This window comes from Carassius carassius, chromosome 8 (assembly GCF_963082965.1).
Source record: "Carassius carassius chromosome 8, fCarCar2.1, whole genome shotgun sequence".
Taxonomy (NCBI): domain Eukaryota; kingdom Metazoa; phylum Chordata; class Actinopteri; order Cypriniformes; family Cyprinidae; genus Carassius; species Carassius carassius.
Window position 1 is genome coordinate 14701312 of NC_081762.1, and position 17822 is coordinate 14719133.

Genomic DNA, 17822 nt, shown 5'->3' on the forward strand with positions numbered 1-17822 from the left:
TATAGCAAAATGCTTCTCTTTGTAGTTATTTTTCTGGTTATTCTTTTTATTGTTATTCTAAGGTAAATGTATTATTACGTTGCAATGCTTACAAGTTTTACACGTTTTCCGCAATTTGAAACACTGAATGAGCTTTTATTCATTTGACTCAAAGAAATTGAAGCTGTTTTACTCAGTAACTTACAGAGGGAGCTGACTTGTTTCATTGTAATGGCTTTATATATATATATATATATATATATATATATATACACATTTCCCTGAACTAAGTATATTTCTGTGGCTTTTATTATGTTTAAATGAAAACAAAAGGAGTGAGTGGTATTTGATATCCTATTTTGTTTTATTGTAAATATACAGAGAGGAAAATTGCAGTAGCCAAGGCGAGCTGACTGATGTTATCAAGTATGATGCTGTTTGCAGAATTACTGGACTTGCATCTTCGCGGACATCACACTACCGAGTCGAATGCGCAAAGTCTGAACTATCGAGGATGCAAGTCCGAAATTTACATACTTTTACTGAGAAACGCGTGCAGACCTACGTCAGCAGACTATTTGCCTAATCGTCACTGTACTTTAGACCACGGTGGAAACGCAGAAAGCAACGGGGGAATAGTTCCTGGGCAAAAAAGTTCCTGGTACAATTGTTCCAGGTAATTTCGGTGGAAATGCAGCATATGTTTTTGTTTGTTTTTGTTGTTATTTTCAGTAACACTGCACAGCAGAGTCAAGAACTTAGGCGTTGTGTTTGATTCTGATGTATTATTCGACAAGCAGATAAATTGATCACTGCAATTAAATATGGGTAAATATGAGTTTATCTCATTCCTCTATACATTGTTTGCAGTTGGTCTAAAACGCGGCACCTAGACTTTTGACGAGCACTAGGAAGAGAGAGCACATTATTCCTGTTCTCACTTCCTTGCATTGGTTACCAGTTAAATACAGAGTTGATTTTAAGGTTGTGTTGCTTGTTTATAAAGCTCTGAATGCATTAAATGTGCATAAATTGTACAGCACGCTTGTTTTTTTATGTGCTCTATAAATAAATGTAAACTGATTTATAAAAATTAAATCATAATATTGAAACTTATGAGAATCTACGAATCTTCTATTTTGCAGACTCGGTTTAATTTTACTTAATAAAATAATTTATTTTATTTCTTTTTTAATTATTAATAAAAATGTTCTCAAAATAATACACACAAAAAAACATAACTAACAATTATAATGAAGCGGGTATTTTATATACTATTTGTAGTTGGTCTAACTCATCTTTTTTTTGTTTTTTTCTTCATAGATTGTTCGCTTTCAAAATGTGAGCCCAAAGCTGATGTCTCCAATCAAATAACAGGTAAAGAACTTCAATACTGTTGATTTGAGTTTATGTATGCTGTGTTCTTGAGTCTGATTGGCCAGTAAACCTCAAGCTTCATCACAACCTAAACAAACATCTGAATTTGCTATTTACTTTCACCTGTGTTTTTCTGCTTGGCAGGTTTTGGCTTTATTTGTTTTGTCTGTATATTATCATGAAAAGAAAGACGTGTTTGAGAATTCTTGTCTCTGTTTGATGTTTTGACTGGATGTCTCTTTCTGCAAAGGAAGCACAGCAAATAATCATGTCTGCTGGATAAACATCAAACAACAGAAAGTATGTGACGTTGTGTATACACAAACAACAAATGAATTGTTTCATCCACGACTTGAACCCTGACTCTGATCAGCCATTCGTCAATTAGTATACCCTTTTTTTCTTTGTCCATAGCGTGGACATGGCTCGCTTGCCATGATGGGGAGCATATGTTGTGTATGATACACATTCTTAACATCTCTGACATGACTTTGAGTCAGGAAATTACTGCTCCCAGAGCTGCAGAAATGTTGACAGTTCACAGTTGTGGGGTTAAAATGAACCACATGTGCGCAATAGGGAGGAATCTGCCAGTGTTTTCAGAGCAAGACATCCAGCAGTTCTGTCATGAACACTTTTATGGCATGTGCTTGCTGTAAGGAAGGTTTTACTACCCTAAAGTACGCTTCTCCAAATAACCAGTCCATACTACTATAAAACTAATAGTATCCAGTGTTGGGGAAGTGAAACTGTAGCTTACCAAGCTTTTTCAAGTAGCTTAGATGGTCAAGCTACTCATTTGATAAAGTAGTTTTTTTATCTTTTTAAATTATGAAGATCAGATGTAACAAGGGCTCAAATACAGTAAATAGTGAATTGTTTTTGAACTGTTTCTTTTATATTGACTTTTAAAGTGACATCTTGGTAGTGCTGTAACAACAAAGCTGAGAGTCTGATGTGAATTTGCTCTGTATAGTGTAATCTGATGCATAATTCATCCACCATCTGTTGCATTATTTCCTGCAAACGTTTATTTTATTTTTTGTATTCATAATAGTGTATGTTTTTTTGTTTGAATGTGTGTATAGTTTCTCAGCTCAAACATGCAAATAGCTCCTGAAAAACAGCTGTGTTTGTGCCTTTGGCTATGTTTGGAATTGAATACTAGGTTATGTGAAGCAGTATGCAATGGCAAATATGTCAGTATGCTATATTGTTGTCACATGACACTCCATGTTTCATTCTGGAAGTGATATTCCAGTTGTTGTCTCAAAGGTATGGTTATTTGCACTTGCATGCAGAAAGGTGGCATACTGCACTTACTGCAGAAATGTTAATATTATAGTTTGGTTTTTATTGTGTGTTTTGTTGTGCAAGTCATTTGTAGTCAAAGATATCTGCTGTTTTGATGAGACCGAGAAACCATCTAATTGCTTACAAACTGTAGACCATCAATACCCTTGTTTTAATTAATCTGAAGGTTCCATGTTTGATTATTGGCTGCTGTTGATCTTTGCTTGCTGCTGATTGGCTAATGGAGCACCTGTCTGTTTGATTATTGGGTTAAGCAGCACGACTCAGCTGCTACAATCTCTCACATCCTCACCTCTCTCTGTCAACCAGTTTACGAACATGAGCCCCCTGGAGGACTTATTCATGACTCTGTGTCAAAGAATAACTGCTGTCCGTAAATATTTGATCCAAAATGACTTCCATTGAGAGACTGAACCACTTGCAGCTCTTTTAGGCCATCCTTAAAAATATTTTGGTTTGCAGTAACAGTAATTTTTTTAAGAAAAAGGGTCGGTAGGTCGGTCTATATATTTTTTTTCAAGTTTCAATGTAAAAAAAATAAATAAATTTTTGTGATGGTGATGACGTCGGTATGAATTTAAACAAATTCGCATATCGTGACGTCACTGACTGGGTCTTCAACCCGTGCCTTCGGGCGCATCATTGCAAACCTCATTTTGATGCAGGCTATATAGACCACAAACAAATTTAAATCTTTGTCAAAAACATGTTTATTGCAGGAATTTCAGGTGAGAAAAAAATGAGGTACTGTTTTACTTGCATCCACCGCTACGTATCAATGCAACCTACAAATGAGAGAACGTTTACTTTGCTTTCTTGGGTTGTCACTTTTGTGAAAAAAATCCTGTTTGATTTGAGTGACGAGTGTTCATTGAATCGATTGTAAAATCGATTTTGCATGTCTAAAGTTTTATACGGCAAATAACACCAAATATAGGTAAATCCACGGACAACAGGCAGGAGGAATGTAAAGATTCAATATATTGGTAAAGACCAATATTTCTGATGATTTATTGGCGTGAAGTTACGTGCAAAATGACAAACAGGAGTGCAACATTTTCGAAAAACAATAAGCAGAGTGGACTTCCATAATGCAAAACAGTTACTGCAGGCTTCAAACATGGCTGTGTTTACGATTAAATTTCAACAACAACAAAAAAAACGCATAGGCGATTTTCTTAGGCCATGAAAAAAAAATATTTTTTCGAATATTCGTCGAATTTAAAATAAAAATCCACATTCGATTGCGCATATGAATTTTAGGTGTGCATTAAGGAAGCTGCCTTATGAGCCCCGGTACGTGTTCCATTCCATCTCGCCGCGCGCACAGCCGTGTCTACACAACTTTCAAAGGCGGACGAGCTCGACACGCAGTATCTGCTTTCTCATCTTTCACCTCGTGTACGCGCACGAGATGCGATGACAATATATGTGTCATTGCATTATAAGGTTATGTTAGCCTATCCAGTTGAAGCCACTTAAAAAAAAAAAAAATCAATGTGGAGAAGATCTTGTTTACATCAAAACTGAAACCAAGCCGTTCACACAGAACGCATATTTCGCGCATCTCATGTTTTTAAATGAAAAAATGTATCCTGTGTGACTGGTTTTCCGCCCTTTTTATTTATTTAACAATGCATGCATACATGATGCTGTTTTGTTTATAGTTCTTTAAGCAACTTAATTAATAATAATTGGTTCATAAACATTATTTTAAATATTATGTTTTTTTCACAGTCATGTATTCTAATGCTTTGAATAAACATGCAGTAATATTTTGCTCGATGCGCTATCTTGAGCCTCAGAAGAGAAGCAAAAAGCTTTTCTTCACCCTAACTGAAATTATGCATTTAAAATTCGAATACAATTCGAATTTAGTTTTTTCAGCTATTTTGACAGCCCTAGGCGATTCAAGCCCGAAACTGTATGAGACTGAATACCAGCTGAATTCACATTTCTGTTGTAAAAAGAGAAACATTGTGGAGGAGTATTATTCGTGTTTGTCCGAAGCTGCAGTTGCTGTGTCACGCCGGTTTAAAAAAAAAAAAAAAAAAAACCTGGACTCGCTCCGAGAAAAGGTTGTTAAAATCATTTTCTTATTTTCGTTTTCGAATCTTGTGTTGGTTGATTCATGCTTGATTCGTGCAATAGATTTTCGAACATAAAGTGACAGTCGACACGGTCACGGTTTTAGACTAGAGAGGAGAAGGGATGGGAAAAGATCTGGGCACAGTTTTTCCAGAACTTTGTGCCAAGTTAAAGCGGTGTCGAGCTGTTTTAATGAATTTTTTTAGATGTATTATGGTGCCCGAACCCATATGACTTTGAACAGTGACCGCGAACATTTAGTTTACTGCAGCCGCAGCCATCATTACCAAGCGCGAACCGTTGACTCTGACAGTGAGTGAGAGTCTGAGACGAAGCGAACGCACAGGCCACAGTGTGACATCCGTGTAAACACAGATGACGTCAAGGTTTTTTTTTTATTAAAGAAGATAGCCTTCATTTGTATGTAGGCCAAGGCAATTTATATATTTACAATACTTACTTAAATATAATTAATAGTATTTTATTGCGTTTGTATTAGTTGTTTGAAGAGTAAAAAAATAATTGGTCGGTCTTAATGCAAATTTACAATCGGCAAGTCGGTCGGACTAAAAGCAAAAAAAATAAAAAATTGAGTCGGTGCTAAATTGACAGGGTCGGTCGGGTTAAGGCAAACAAGAATATTTTTAAGGATGGCCTTACCATAGTACAGAATACGGCTTTAGACAAACTCATATAAGACTAGGCATTGTAACGTTATAAATGGAGTATTTATCGCACAAGATAGGCTACACATTCTCTCACAAACATCCTGGCACAGAAAAGTTGCTTGCGTCCTGCAGCTGTGCTTTCTATAAATAGACGCCATGACCCACCCCATCAAAGACTCTTTGCCCCTCTCAGTACCCACAGAGCACATGACCAACGGATACACAAACATGTGCTCATAGGCTGTTCTGACGACAGAGTCACAGGAGATCACTGTCCAAACAAGATAGGCCTGGATCGAAGCGTTACAGTGCTATAGTGAGTCGGAATATAGACATAAATTTCCACAGCATTCAACAAATTAAGCTAGTTTTTAGCATTTTAACACCATTTTAAATCTAGTTAGTGATTTATCCAGATTCGTGACATGCAAGGCACCAAAGAGGCTGATCACTTTTTAAGATTTTTATTAAAATGATTTCATTTTATTATTGTTTGTATTTTTTAAGTGGACATCCTGTAAACATCTCCTGCAATGCAATGAAATAGAATATATTTGAATGTTGCCTGCACAAAAAAAACGATTTATTTATAACATTTTTTTTTTTTTTTGCAACATCTACCAGTAGAAGATCACGCTAACCAGCCAAACCATGGTTGCATGGGTATTATAGCTTTCAAGTGCATTCCTAACTGTCCTAAATCATTATGACATTCTGAACCCTAAATTTGGCTTGTATCCCTCTTTTTTCTTTTTTCTTTATTTGATATCTTATACTGTGTTTTATTTTTGATTTTTTTTTCTTTATTTTTATTTGATCTGTTTTATTGTATTTTATTAAGACTAAAAAACCGCCAGACAAAAAACTAAATCCTAATGTTCAGAAAAGTAATAGTGCACCTGTCACAATTATTTGAGGTAAAATTGATGTCCACAACCTTTACTTAACTTTTATAACATTTGGGTGAAGACTGTTTGTTCAAATGAAAATAACCCATTGGAAAATAAAGCACACTTAAATTGAAAGGTTTTGTTTGTTAATAAGATTTGAAGTTGTGTTGTGTGCTGTTGTGGATTAGGATTTAGTGTAGGCACTCATGTTGGACTTTTCAAACTGTGTTTAGTCTCCTCCTCTTTTTTGGAGTTGTAACGGTCATAACGTAGATTCAGGAATTTCAATAATGGAAAACTCAGTCAGTCTGAGTCTGATGATAAGTCACTCATTTTTATGATTCGTTTGGAAAATGTTTGCCAAGCTCCAGCCATTTTAGCTCATTATGCTCCCTTTCTACATTCTTATTTCAAACCAAAGGCGTTTGGGTTCTTATTGCCTTCTCATAGGCCTATATGGACCTCAAATTGTCTCAGAGACATTATGATATGTGAGGCTTAAACAGTTACTCCACCCCAAAATAAAAATGTTGTCATTAATCACTTACCCCCATGTTGTTCCAAACACGTAAAAGCTTTGTTTGTCTTTGGAACACAATTTAAGATAATTTGGATGAAACCGGGAGGCTTGTGACAATTTTTAGAGAAGTAGAGCTGCCCTGGTCCGCTTGTGTTGTAGGTCAGGACCCCAAATTGCTCAGGTGGGGAAATGGTTGATTGAGATTGATGAGCTTCTGAAATAAAAAGTGCTGCTCTGACGGCCAGAAAAAGGACTAAAATTGTGGCTATGGTGGGTAAAGAAAGTTTAGAAATTAAAGAATCCCCTTTTCAGTAAATATAACTGATATTTATATTAATATAATTGATAATTGATTTTTCCCCCTGTTCCGGTGGTTAGAGATGTGCAAAATAAAAGGGCACAGTTTTAAAAAGCAATAAGTCTGTGGATTGCCTGAAGGTATGATCAATCAAATCCATCTTAAATTGATAGTTTACCCAAAAATGAAAATTCTGTCATCACTTGCTCACCCTTTCTTTCTTCTGTTTGAATGCAGAAGATTATATTTTGGAAAACGTTGTTACCCAACAGTTGATAATAGCCATTGACTTTATGTAGAAAAAAAACTGAAAGTCAATGGATACTGTCAACTTGAGGGTGAGTAAATCGTGACAGACTTTTACTTTTTGGTTGAACTATCACTTTAAAGAACCAATATAGTCAGGGGTACACTTATCCGGTCCACATGTAAGCATTTGCGACCAAAATTAAAAAGGTGCTGTGTAAATAAGGTTATGCATGACATGGTTCACAGCTGTTAATGCACAATTACCATTTTTAATAGACAAACGGTACTGTACAATATTTCTTTTCAAATTGAAAGCATAAATCTACTCTATCCTTTTATTTTAAAAGCACAATGCAAAACTGTGCCATTTTCATTCATTGAAGCTCTTCAGTCATCAGCACTAAACCCAGAAACGCATATACTTACTTGCCGGCAACCCGCCAAAATAAAAGCTTGTGTATTTTAAGTTTGAAAATGAATTAATTCATTGAATTATGAAAGTAATTAATTTTTACTATAAACTAATATAAAATAATTGTATTTGTATTTAATACTCACTTTTTATTTTAAGATAAAATATTATCACACTTTATAGTTTATTATTTTATATAAAAAACTTACTACAATATTATCAGTATTATAATTTTTTTTTATAGTTATATTTGATGGTTCACACTCTGTGAAGTGTGAGGACCAAACCAAATCTCTAGGTTCTCATATGAGAACCAGGCTGAAAAATGTATGGGCACACCTGAATATAGTCATCCATTACATAACCTCCAGATACATGTCTGTCAGTCAGTCAGGGACGTCTGCTGGCTATCATAAGATGTTGAGGAAGAGATGTCTAATATTATCCCCCCCCCCCCACTTACATGCAGTGTCATTATTAAATACATTTGGTTTTAATTATGACTGTATATTTCCAGTCTGTTTTTGTGCTTTTTCAGTCTCCCTCTTTCAGAAGATCTTCTGTGTGTTGCGTGAGCTTCTGGTTTTCTCGACCCTGTTATTAGGGGGCCTGATCTCAGAAAAGCTGGCAGGGAGCAGCCAGATGAGAGAGCAACACATCAAATGCTTTCTGGCAGTGTGAATGCACATGGAAAAAAAGATAAATATGAAATGTAAAGATGTTTGCCCTATGAAATGCACAGATATTATCATGCACATCTTTGCTCTTGTATGTCTCAAGCAGAGGTTGTCCTACAAATGCACATTCCTGCTCTAATTTTATCCATCAGTGAAATTTCTTTATCTTTTATTCTGTTCTCGCAGTGTGAAAAAGGCAATGTAGATGGTTAGTAATCTGGTGACTCAATTTAATGAACATTATCCAAAGAATTATTCCGGTGGACTGATTGGAATCTCTCATTTCTCTCCTCAAATCCTCAGTCACGTGTCTCTTTCTGTTTTTGCGGGGGTGCTTTAAAACGTAATTTTCTCCTCTTTTTTTTGGCTTCTAATCCAAATGATCTTCTTTTAAAAGTAGAAATGTTTCTGAAGTTGCAGAGAGAAATAGACAAAATAGTTTTTCCCGTCAAAATGTTGAAGGGATAGTTCACCCAGAAATTAAAATTGCCATTTAATTACTGAACCTCATGTCTTTCCAAACCTGTAAGACCTTCGTCTTTAAGGGTGCTTTCACACTAGAACCTTTGGTGCGGACCCGGGTTTGATTGACGTCAGAGTTCAGTTCATTAGGATGGTGTGTGAACGCTGTCGTCCGAACTCTGGTGTGCACCTGCAAACCGTACCAGAGTCCGCTTAAAAACGGTGGTCTGGGGTACGGTTCATGTGAACTCTAGTACGGTTCGCTGCTGATGTAAACACAGTCATACCAAATTGCGGAAGTGAACCGCTATTAATGACATATTATTTGCTGAAAATGTGTTTGTGTGTGTTTCACTCATTTTCCTGATTAGCGTGACCTACGCGCTGCAAGCAGAGAACTGTATATTCTTTTTTGAGAATTTGCAGTACATTCATAAGACAAACGTAAGTGCCGTAAGTGCCGTTATGTACCGAAGCTTTGTAAACAAAATAATATGAACGTAGTTGTAGTTTGTTGACAAGCTATTCATAACCGAATGCGATTCATCTGCGATTATGACACGATATTGCGTAGCTTGTTAGCAAACTACGAATCTGTATATTAAGTGCCGCTCCATTTGAAAGCAGGTGATGGACATTTACTGCTAATCACAGAACCGGCTTTACTGACGAGACACGCATGACAATCACATGCGATTAATCGTGCAGCCCTAAACGCAGTCCAGCAGGAGGAGGGGGAGGGGGGTAGGCTGTCAACGAATATTCTAAATTCGAATATGTATTTGAATAGTTTAAAAAAAACGAATTTCGAAGGTGAAAATTAATATTCTAATAAAAAAAATGTGGAAAAAGAGCCCGCGATAGTAGAGGCGTGGTTGTCTGCTTTGCAAGTGGGCGCGCTAGCGCGCCTGAGGGTTCCGGGACAGGTCACAGCCTCACAGGAGTCGCACTGTCTGGCACAGCATCACTGCTGAAAGTTGACGCGTCTTCATGGAAGATGCCAGCAAGTGCAGAGCCCAACTCGACCGCAGCAGAGAAAATGAGGTAAAATTGTTGACCCGCGAGATTGTTGTATGCAAGCTATTTAAGATACAGTTTAGCATACCATTCGACAACTAGCAACATGAGGTCACATCTCAAAAATGTGCACCCAAATGAGCATGGCATAATGTGTGGAACTCCAGCTAAACAGTCACGTCTTGACACTTAACGTTACATTGCATCGCCCGCCGCAAGCACTTTGTCTGCAACACGACAAGAGGCCATAACGGATAAAATGTTTTCGTACATCGATCGGACATGAGACCGATCAGTATCGCGGATGGGGCACGCTTCGGAGAGTTCTATCAAGCAATGGATCCGAGGTTTGATTATTTATCGTTTCATGTCAAGGAAAAGTTCCATGTTTACCACAGCACAGCTCGCTCGGAGCATTCAATGTCAGTTCTATATGCTGTAAAACTTCAATTAATATTAATAATATTTGTTTCAATCACTGAATGAAGCCTGCTATATTTGGGACAACAGTCGCGACCTTAAATTGCTTGCACAAAAATGAGTTTGTTCATTTAAACCATTATGCGCAGAGAACGTGAGGGTGAGAGAGTGTGAGGTCTGCAGTCTTGGCCATTAGTTGATTTCCTTGTTTTTGTGTAGGTAATACGTTGTCATATATGTTTAAACTTAAATAGACAATCTATACAAGTAGTTATGTCTCTTTGTATTATTTTTGCCTGTTATTGACGTAATGCGCGTCATTGACAACATGCGCCACCAGATGTTCGAATAGTTCGAATATTCGTGTATTTTTTATAGGGAATATTCGAACGTCATTTTTGAGCAATTTTGACAGCCCTAGAGGGGGGAGCAATCGATCTCTGGTTCGGATCAGGCAAGTGAACCAAGTGTGAAAGTACCCTAAGATATTTTTGATGAAATCCACAAGCTTTCTGACCCTGCATAGACACCAACGCAACTACATGTCTTTCCAAACCCGTAAAAGCTCAGTTCGTCTTCGGAACACAATTTAAGATATTTTGGATGAAAACCTGGAGGCTTGAGACTGTCCCATAGACTGCCAAGTAAATAACAGTGTCAAGGTCCATAAAAGGTATGAAAAGTTTTCATCAGAATACGTCATCTGCCATCAGACGTTCAATCTGGGTTATATGAAGTGACGGGAACACTTTTTGTAAGCAAATTTTTGTAATTCAATAATTCCTTTGTCAACGATCTCCTCTGTGACACTCCTTATCACCGTGCTGCGTGTGCTCTTCTGTGTCCTCCACGCCACAAGGCTGCGCTGTTTTATTTCAAATCAAAGCTAAATACACATAGAAACCATGCACCCTTGTTTTCTTTGCTTACAAAAAGTGTTTCAATTGCTTCATATAACCCAGATTTCACTTCTGATGGCAGATGGAGTATTCTGACGACGGCTTTTAATAACTTTTAATGGACCTTGTTATTTACTTGGCAGTCTATGGGACAGTCTCTTTTACATCTAGAATATCGATCTAAATTGTGTTCTGAAGACGAACTGAGGTTTTCCAGGTTTGGAGCGACATGGGGGTAAGTGATTTAATGACACAATTTTAATTTAGGTGTGAAGTAACCCTTTTAAAAGAGGATCTTTAGCATGAGAAAATGAGAGAACAACAACAAACATATCGAGTGAGGGAACTTGAGAAAAGCAAGATATACGAGACATGTGGGGAAGTGCTCATCATTTGAAGAAGCAGGTATGACAAGCAAGCAGTAAACAGAGCACTGAAGTGAGAAAGAACAGACACATTTGAGTGAGAGAGAAGGATTTCAGGTAGTTTAGGAGGCCTAAAGGTCTGTCAGTGTCATTAAAGTGACGGGCAGCAGTGACAACTGCATTCATCACTGTCAACTCACTGTCATCAGATCTACACGTCCATATGTATGTTTACGCACTGGCCGATGTTTCTTTCTTGCTATTCCTGTCCATTCTACAGTGCCATTCAATTTCATTTGAACCTTAATTGTCTTTTGAAACAAGATCTTTTCATAGTTTTGCAAGAACCACATCCAATTTTTCTTTCATTATCTGATGTATTTATGAGTCGAACAATATTAAATCACAAAAAATGTAAGATGGGACTTGAAAAGTGGCAGTTATAAACCAGCAAGTTATTACATTATAGAATTCTACCATTCAGAGACTCCTAAAAAGTATCAGTTTCCACCAAAAATATTAAGAAGTACAACTGTTTTAAACATTGATGATAAGATATGTTTCTTGAGCAGCAAATCAGCATATAAGAATGATTTCTGAAGGATCATGTGACACTGAAGACTGAAGTAATGACTGCTGAAAATGTGGCTTTACCATCACAGGAATAAATCACTTTTTAAAAATATTAAAAACAAACAGTTGTTTTAAGATGTAATATTATTAAAATTATAAATTAACAATAAAATAAATCAAAATTGCATTTTTATTTTATAAGAGGTCCCATATTACTAACTGAGACTTGTTATAGAACTTATATATCATTGCTCTTTTTGTTGTTTTTGATAGCTTCCATTGTCCTCATTTGTAAGTCGCTTTGGATAAAAGCGTCTGCTAAATGACTAAATGTAAATGTAATGATGGGATTGCTGTTATTTCAGTCTAAAAATAAGGTTACAATAGATTTCGTAACCTTTAACTTAAGCTTGAGTGTATTTTGTAGGCCCAGTGAATGGATGAACGCCTTCCTTGAGCAAGTGATTCATCACAGAAAATCTGAAGAATTCTCACACTTCCTTTTCCTGAAATATCCCAGGAATGTAGAGTACAGGCCTGTAACCATGGCACCAGAAGTGATTGGAGTGTGTGTGGTCAGGATGGCTGGCAATACAGCATGTGAGCGTATGGGGGGGACTGTGATTTTTATCTGCTAGCATTAAACACAGGAGGAGAATACGGCTGAAGGTGTTTTACGAGGTGATGATATGCATTTACAGATGCGGTTTCCAACAAATACATCACTTTTTTTTTTTTTGCGTGTGGTTTTGTGGCATTTTGTGGAATGTAAACACAGTGCTTTTGTTTTATCTGGACCTTTCTTGAATACTGTATTCATTTAATACTAAGTATCTTAATTGTTTTGAAAACCAATCCTGTCTGATTATTGCTTTGACATACATTCCATCCCAAACAGATTCCCTTATCCCTCATCTTTTTTCATCCAAGTTATTTTTTTCTCTCAGGCAGGACAGGGATATAGGTCACTGTGCAAACACGATGCATTTGGCAGATATAAGCAGCTCATGTTGTTGTGACTCTGAAACGTTCAGCTGGTGTTGGGTCTGGATGAGTGATTTCACAGAGATCAAACACAGCCACACACCAGGCAACGTTTGACCTCTTAATTTAGTTTCAACATCCAGCACGTGTGCGAGCTCTGAACGGCTCCAGGCCATCTCGTGAAGCAGAAGAGGACTTAGTCTTTTAAAGCTAGCAGTGTGCTGCTCTCAAATTCACTGCTAATGTCAGGATATGAAGCATGTTCTAAAGCAGTGACCAGGGCACACACCCTTCTGGAGGTCCAACTAAACTCATCTCAGCTCTTTAAATTCACGTCTGAAAGATTTAATTGTGTTGCAAGAGCCTGTTGGGTGTTTTAATTAAATAGAAGTAGACATGGAAAACCTGATGTGTTTGTTCAACAAGAAGAAACATGAATGAAATCCAAGTCCTATATTGTTCCTCTGTTTTGTTTCTTCATACTGATGATTCTGTTCAGGTGTCTTATTATGCTCAGCAGCGGGGCTCAATGAGCTTCCTAATAGAAGCCCTGTAAAATGCCATGCAAACATGCATTGCATTTCTTTCTTTGTTTCTTTTTTGCTTTCTTTATTTAAATGGCTTTTAAGAACTTCGACTCTTTTTGTCACCTTGTCACTCAGGTGTGTGTGTGTGTGTGTGTGTGTGTGTTTTTTCTGCATTTTATACTGAAAGAGGAACGGGCTGTTCTTGAATTCACACTCGCTTTCTCTACTTCCTCTATTTAATTTCATAGCTAGACAACACCCTTTACATCTCAGTATCAACACGATGATTCATTCATCATGCCTTTTTTTAACAGTATATTGTGATGCCTGAATTCTCTTGTCCCATTTAAAACATATTTTTGTTTTAATTTATTAAGACAACATTTTTTTAATAAATATTATGAAATATTTATAATATAATTGTAATATTTCCATATTGTCCATATCAGGCTTATCGTTATTGGCAAGAATAATAGTTTTGCTGTTTAACCCTGAATCCTGTAACTTTTTTTTTTTGTGCAACTAATGGGTTGTTATACTTCCAGTTTAATTAGCCAAATGTCACACATGAAGACCGTTTTCACTGTCCAGTAGTGTGGGTCTCTTTATTTCTAATGGCCTTCTGTTGTCCATTGTGGGCAGGCTTTAGGGAGGAGGCCTGAGGCGAGACTCAAGCTAAACACTTTCTAAGCAGCTTCTGCGTAATCCTCCAGTGCGGCCAGTCATTTCTGCTCCATCGACAGATTCTGCGATTTCTTTATTCATTTCACAATACATTGCAGATTTGTTTTGACCTTACTTTGTTTCCTCTTCTTGTTTTTATTTTTTTTATTCTAAACCATGAATAGTTTGTGAATCAGAAAGCAATGCTTCAAATGCGTATCCATTGGAGTAACTTGAGCGCTTATTGATTTTTGTGTTTTTAGGCTGGAGGAAAGCCAGCTGTGGTTGAAAAATGCTAAATTATCTTGTTGGGATGCGACGGCCCCTTGGAGTTCAAACTCACTTTGTTGAGTATTAAGAATAGCAACAATCCTGGACAAAGCCTATTCTCCTCTAAATCCGAGAGAGAAGACAGACGAGAGAGTTAGAAGGGGCTTACATATGCTAGCTCTTCACGCAGAGCAAAACTATCACTAACTACACCATGAGGAATATCGAGGTGAACGTTTCATGCTTGTCATGCTCTACACGACCCGTTCAGGAATCCCAGTGAGTTTTTAGTTGGAAGTGGCAGACGTTGTAGTCATGTACCTGCACTGTGGTGGTGTTGAGGATACGGATTCGCTGTCCAGCTGGTGGAATGGGAATGTGGCGTCACTTTTGGACAACCACAGGTGGCAGTACGCACAGACGGGCAACACGCTGATTCAGCTGCCAGGTAAAGCTTTGAAGCTCATGGGCACATCTGATACCAACCCACCATCTGTGGATAACACCCTCCATTGGTGAAATAAGGGCTGTGACTTGGTTAAAACTGCTCATGTTATTAGCCTAGCAGAATGACTAGCTGTTTTTGTTGAGTTGTAGAATGGTTGTGAGTTGTTTTGCAGGGTGTAGGGAAACAAAAAATGTTAAACTCTTTGCTTGTAATTATATAAACTATATAGGGACCATTTATGGACAAATGATTGTGATTGATGAAGAATAATGGCAGCTTTACTCCTCCGCATTGAGGTTGCTCTCCTGATGTGTGTGTACAGTATAATTGTCTGTAGACCTGCTGTGATTTTAACTGCTGGGATCTTTATTTTTATCCTCATTTCTCTCTCTCTCTCTCTCTCTCTCTCTCTCTCTCTCATCTAAATATCCCCTTTGGTTGTTCTAACCTCACTATGGAGGGAGAGAAGCTGTCATCTCCTTTTTCAACTAGTCATCCAGCAACCAACTACTTTGTTGGTTCCCATCCTGTTCCTGGCCACATTTTGGTTGTGTCCCTAATCAAACACATCTTATCTGGATCAGTGAAGTGTTGTCTGATGTTTTGTTCCTAAATGTGCACATATGTGTCAGTGTTTGTGGCTGTGCTCCTAAGAGGAGGAAGCTGGATTGGATGTTCCTACACTTGCATTTCCAATGACCTTTGCATGGGGTTTTAGTGGTCAGATAACAAAACTAAAATCTTTTTTTTGGTTTTGCTGAGAAAAGTAATCATCAAGCTCTATGATTTGAGGTATTATTTATGTCCATAGCACACACAGTGCAGGAATAACACAATGCTTGCCTTTTATTCTCAGCTTGCTGTATATAGAGAATAGAAACTTCATACATCACAAGTAGAAAAAATTGAGATTGGAAAGGTGTGTGATGTGCAGACTGTCTATGGAAAAGGAGAGGAGAGAAAAAAGGACAGACAGACTGATGGAGAGGGAGGACAGAAATAGAAAGGCTGTGTCTTGAGGGTGCAACTCCCCTCTGTTTCTGTTGCTCTGTTGAAGTGGAGAGAACAGGGCACCACATTGGACCTCTATGGTGGTCCTAACTAAATTTAGGCAGACCAAAAACAGACAACATAGAAACAATCAAGTATAATGCTAAAGTGGTCAAAGGTTTGAAATAAATAAATATATGTATAAATATCTGCTTTCAATTGAATAAAAAACTTTAACTAATTAATCGCACAATTTTCTGAAATTAATCACGATTAATCCCACCTAACATTAAAGTTTTTAAATATACTTTTATATTAAAATAATTTCACATTTGATCTTCAAATTAATGTATAAACAATTTTTTTGTTTGTTTAATGGCATCTTTTTTTATGACTGAAGGCCAGTATCAGTGATTCCAATACGGATTTCTCAATAAACCCCCCTCCCCCCACCCAATATTTAAACATTGACTATAGCCATTCAACATTACAGTATAATTGACAACTATCAATTTTAACATTTATTAGACTTTAAAAAATAACTTCTAATTTAACTTAACTTAAAATAATCTTCACATAAACCCATTATAATAAATGTAATATTTTTCTGTGCCCTTCAGAAGAAATATACAAACATTTTAATTGAAGTTATCAAACACTAAATTCTAAATTAAATATAGATGAATCCTAAAAGCTGTAAAAGTTATTGTTTCCTCTTTTTTTCCCCCCCTTTGTCCTTTGATTAAAAGACATCACAGCAGCTGGTAATTAGGTTGTTTTGGCTGCTATTTCTTTAAGAGCTAACTGCTGAACATAACGTGGATCTGACGTGCATCATATTTTCTCTCAACTCTTTACCTTTTCTGACCCACTTCAGGTCTTAAATTCTCTATTAATGATCTGACAAGTTGAATCGGGTGTTTTAGATGAGTGAGAGAATGCTGGGATGCTCCAGGACAGTTTTGAAAACTATTTCAGAAACATGTTCTTAAAAGGGGCACATATAAAACTTATTACATGCATGCACAGTTTAAGGCATAGGTTGGCTGGTCCTGCAACTTACAGTCAGGTGCGACTTATTTATCAAAATTAATTTGACATGAACCAAGAGAAATTAACCAAAAGAAAACAGCGAGAGGGCGCTCTATGCTGCTCAGTGCTCCTGTAACTGTTAATGTGTTATGTCAACATACCGGGCACCTATTGAGCCTGTTGTTCTGTTGTTCTGTGCACTATTGTGTACCGTTAGCTTGGTCTTGGATTTTTTTATATAAATGAAGTTAATATTTCAGTTAACAGTTTTCAGTTGTTTTCAGTGGTAGGCTACAGGAGCATTGTGCAGCATAGAGCGCCCTCTCGCGGCTGTAGACTGTAATGTTTTCTATTGGTTCTTGGTTCTAATTAAACGCGACTTATAGTCCAGTGCGACTTGTATATGTTTTTTCCCTCGTCATGACGTATTTTTGGACTGATGCTACTTATAGTCCGAAAAATATGCTAGTTCATTTCGTGCTTTGATATGAAAGTATACAGGATACAGGCTACAGAGCGCAATGGCACCTTGAATTGTGCGTGCAATTGAAGAGCACACGCTGCGAACACTGTACCATTTCCGCACTCGTTTGACTTTCGACTGGCACTGAAGTGAAGTGGAGCATGTCTGAAACGTCTCCCATTCTCAGTTGTTCTGTGACTGAATAAACGCACTTCTTGTCAAGAGAAAAAACGTCAA

At 37.2% G+C, this 17822-nt stretch overlaps 1 protein-coding gene across 6 annotated transcripts in view; it reads left to right on the forward strand.

Annotated features, from left to right (window-relative positions):
* LOC132145391 (triple functional domain protein) overlaps positions 1-17822 on the forward strand; it is a 104511-nt gene that overhangs the window by 22337 nt on the left and 64352 nt on the right. For all 6 annotated transcript variants that reach the window (XM_059556398.1, XM_059556393.1, XM_059556394.1 and 3 more), the window contains exon 2: positions 1303-1356. In XM_059556398.1, coding sequence (XP_059412381.1) covers positions 1303-1356 — 54 coding nt within the window. The remainder of the gene's footprint in view (positions 1-1302; positions 1357-17822) is intronic.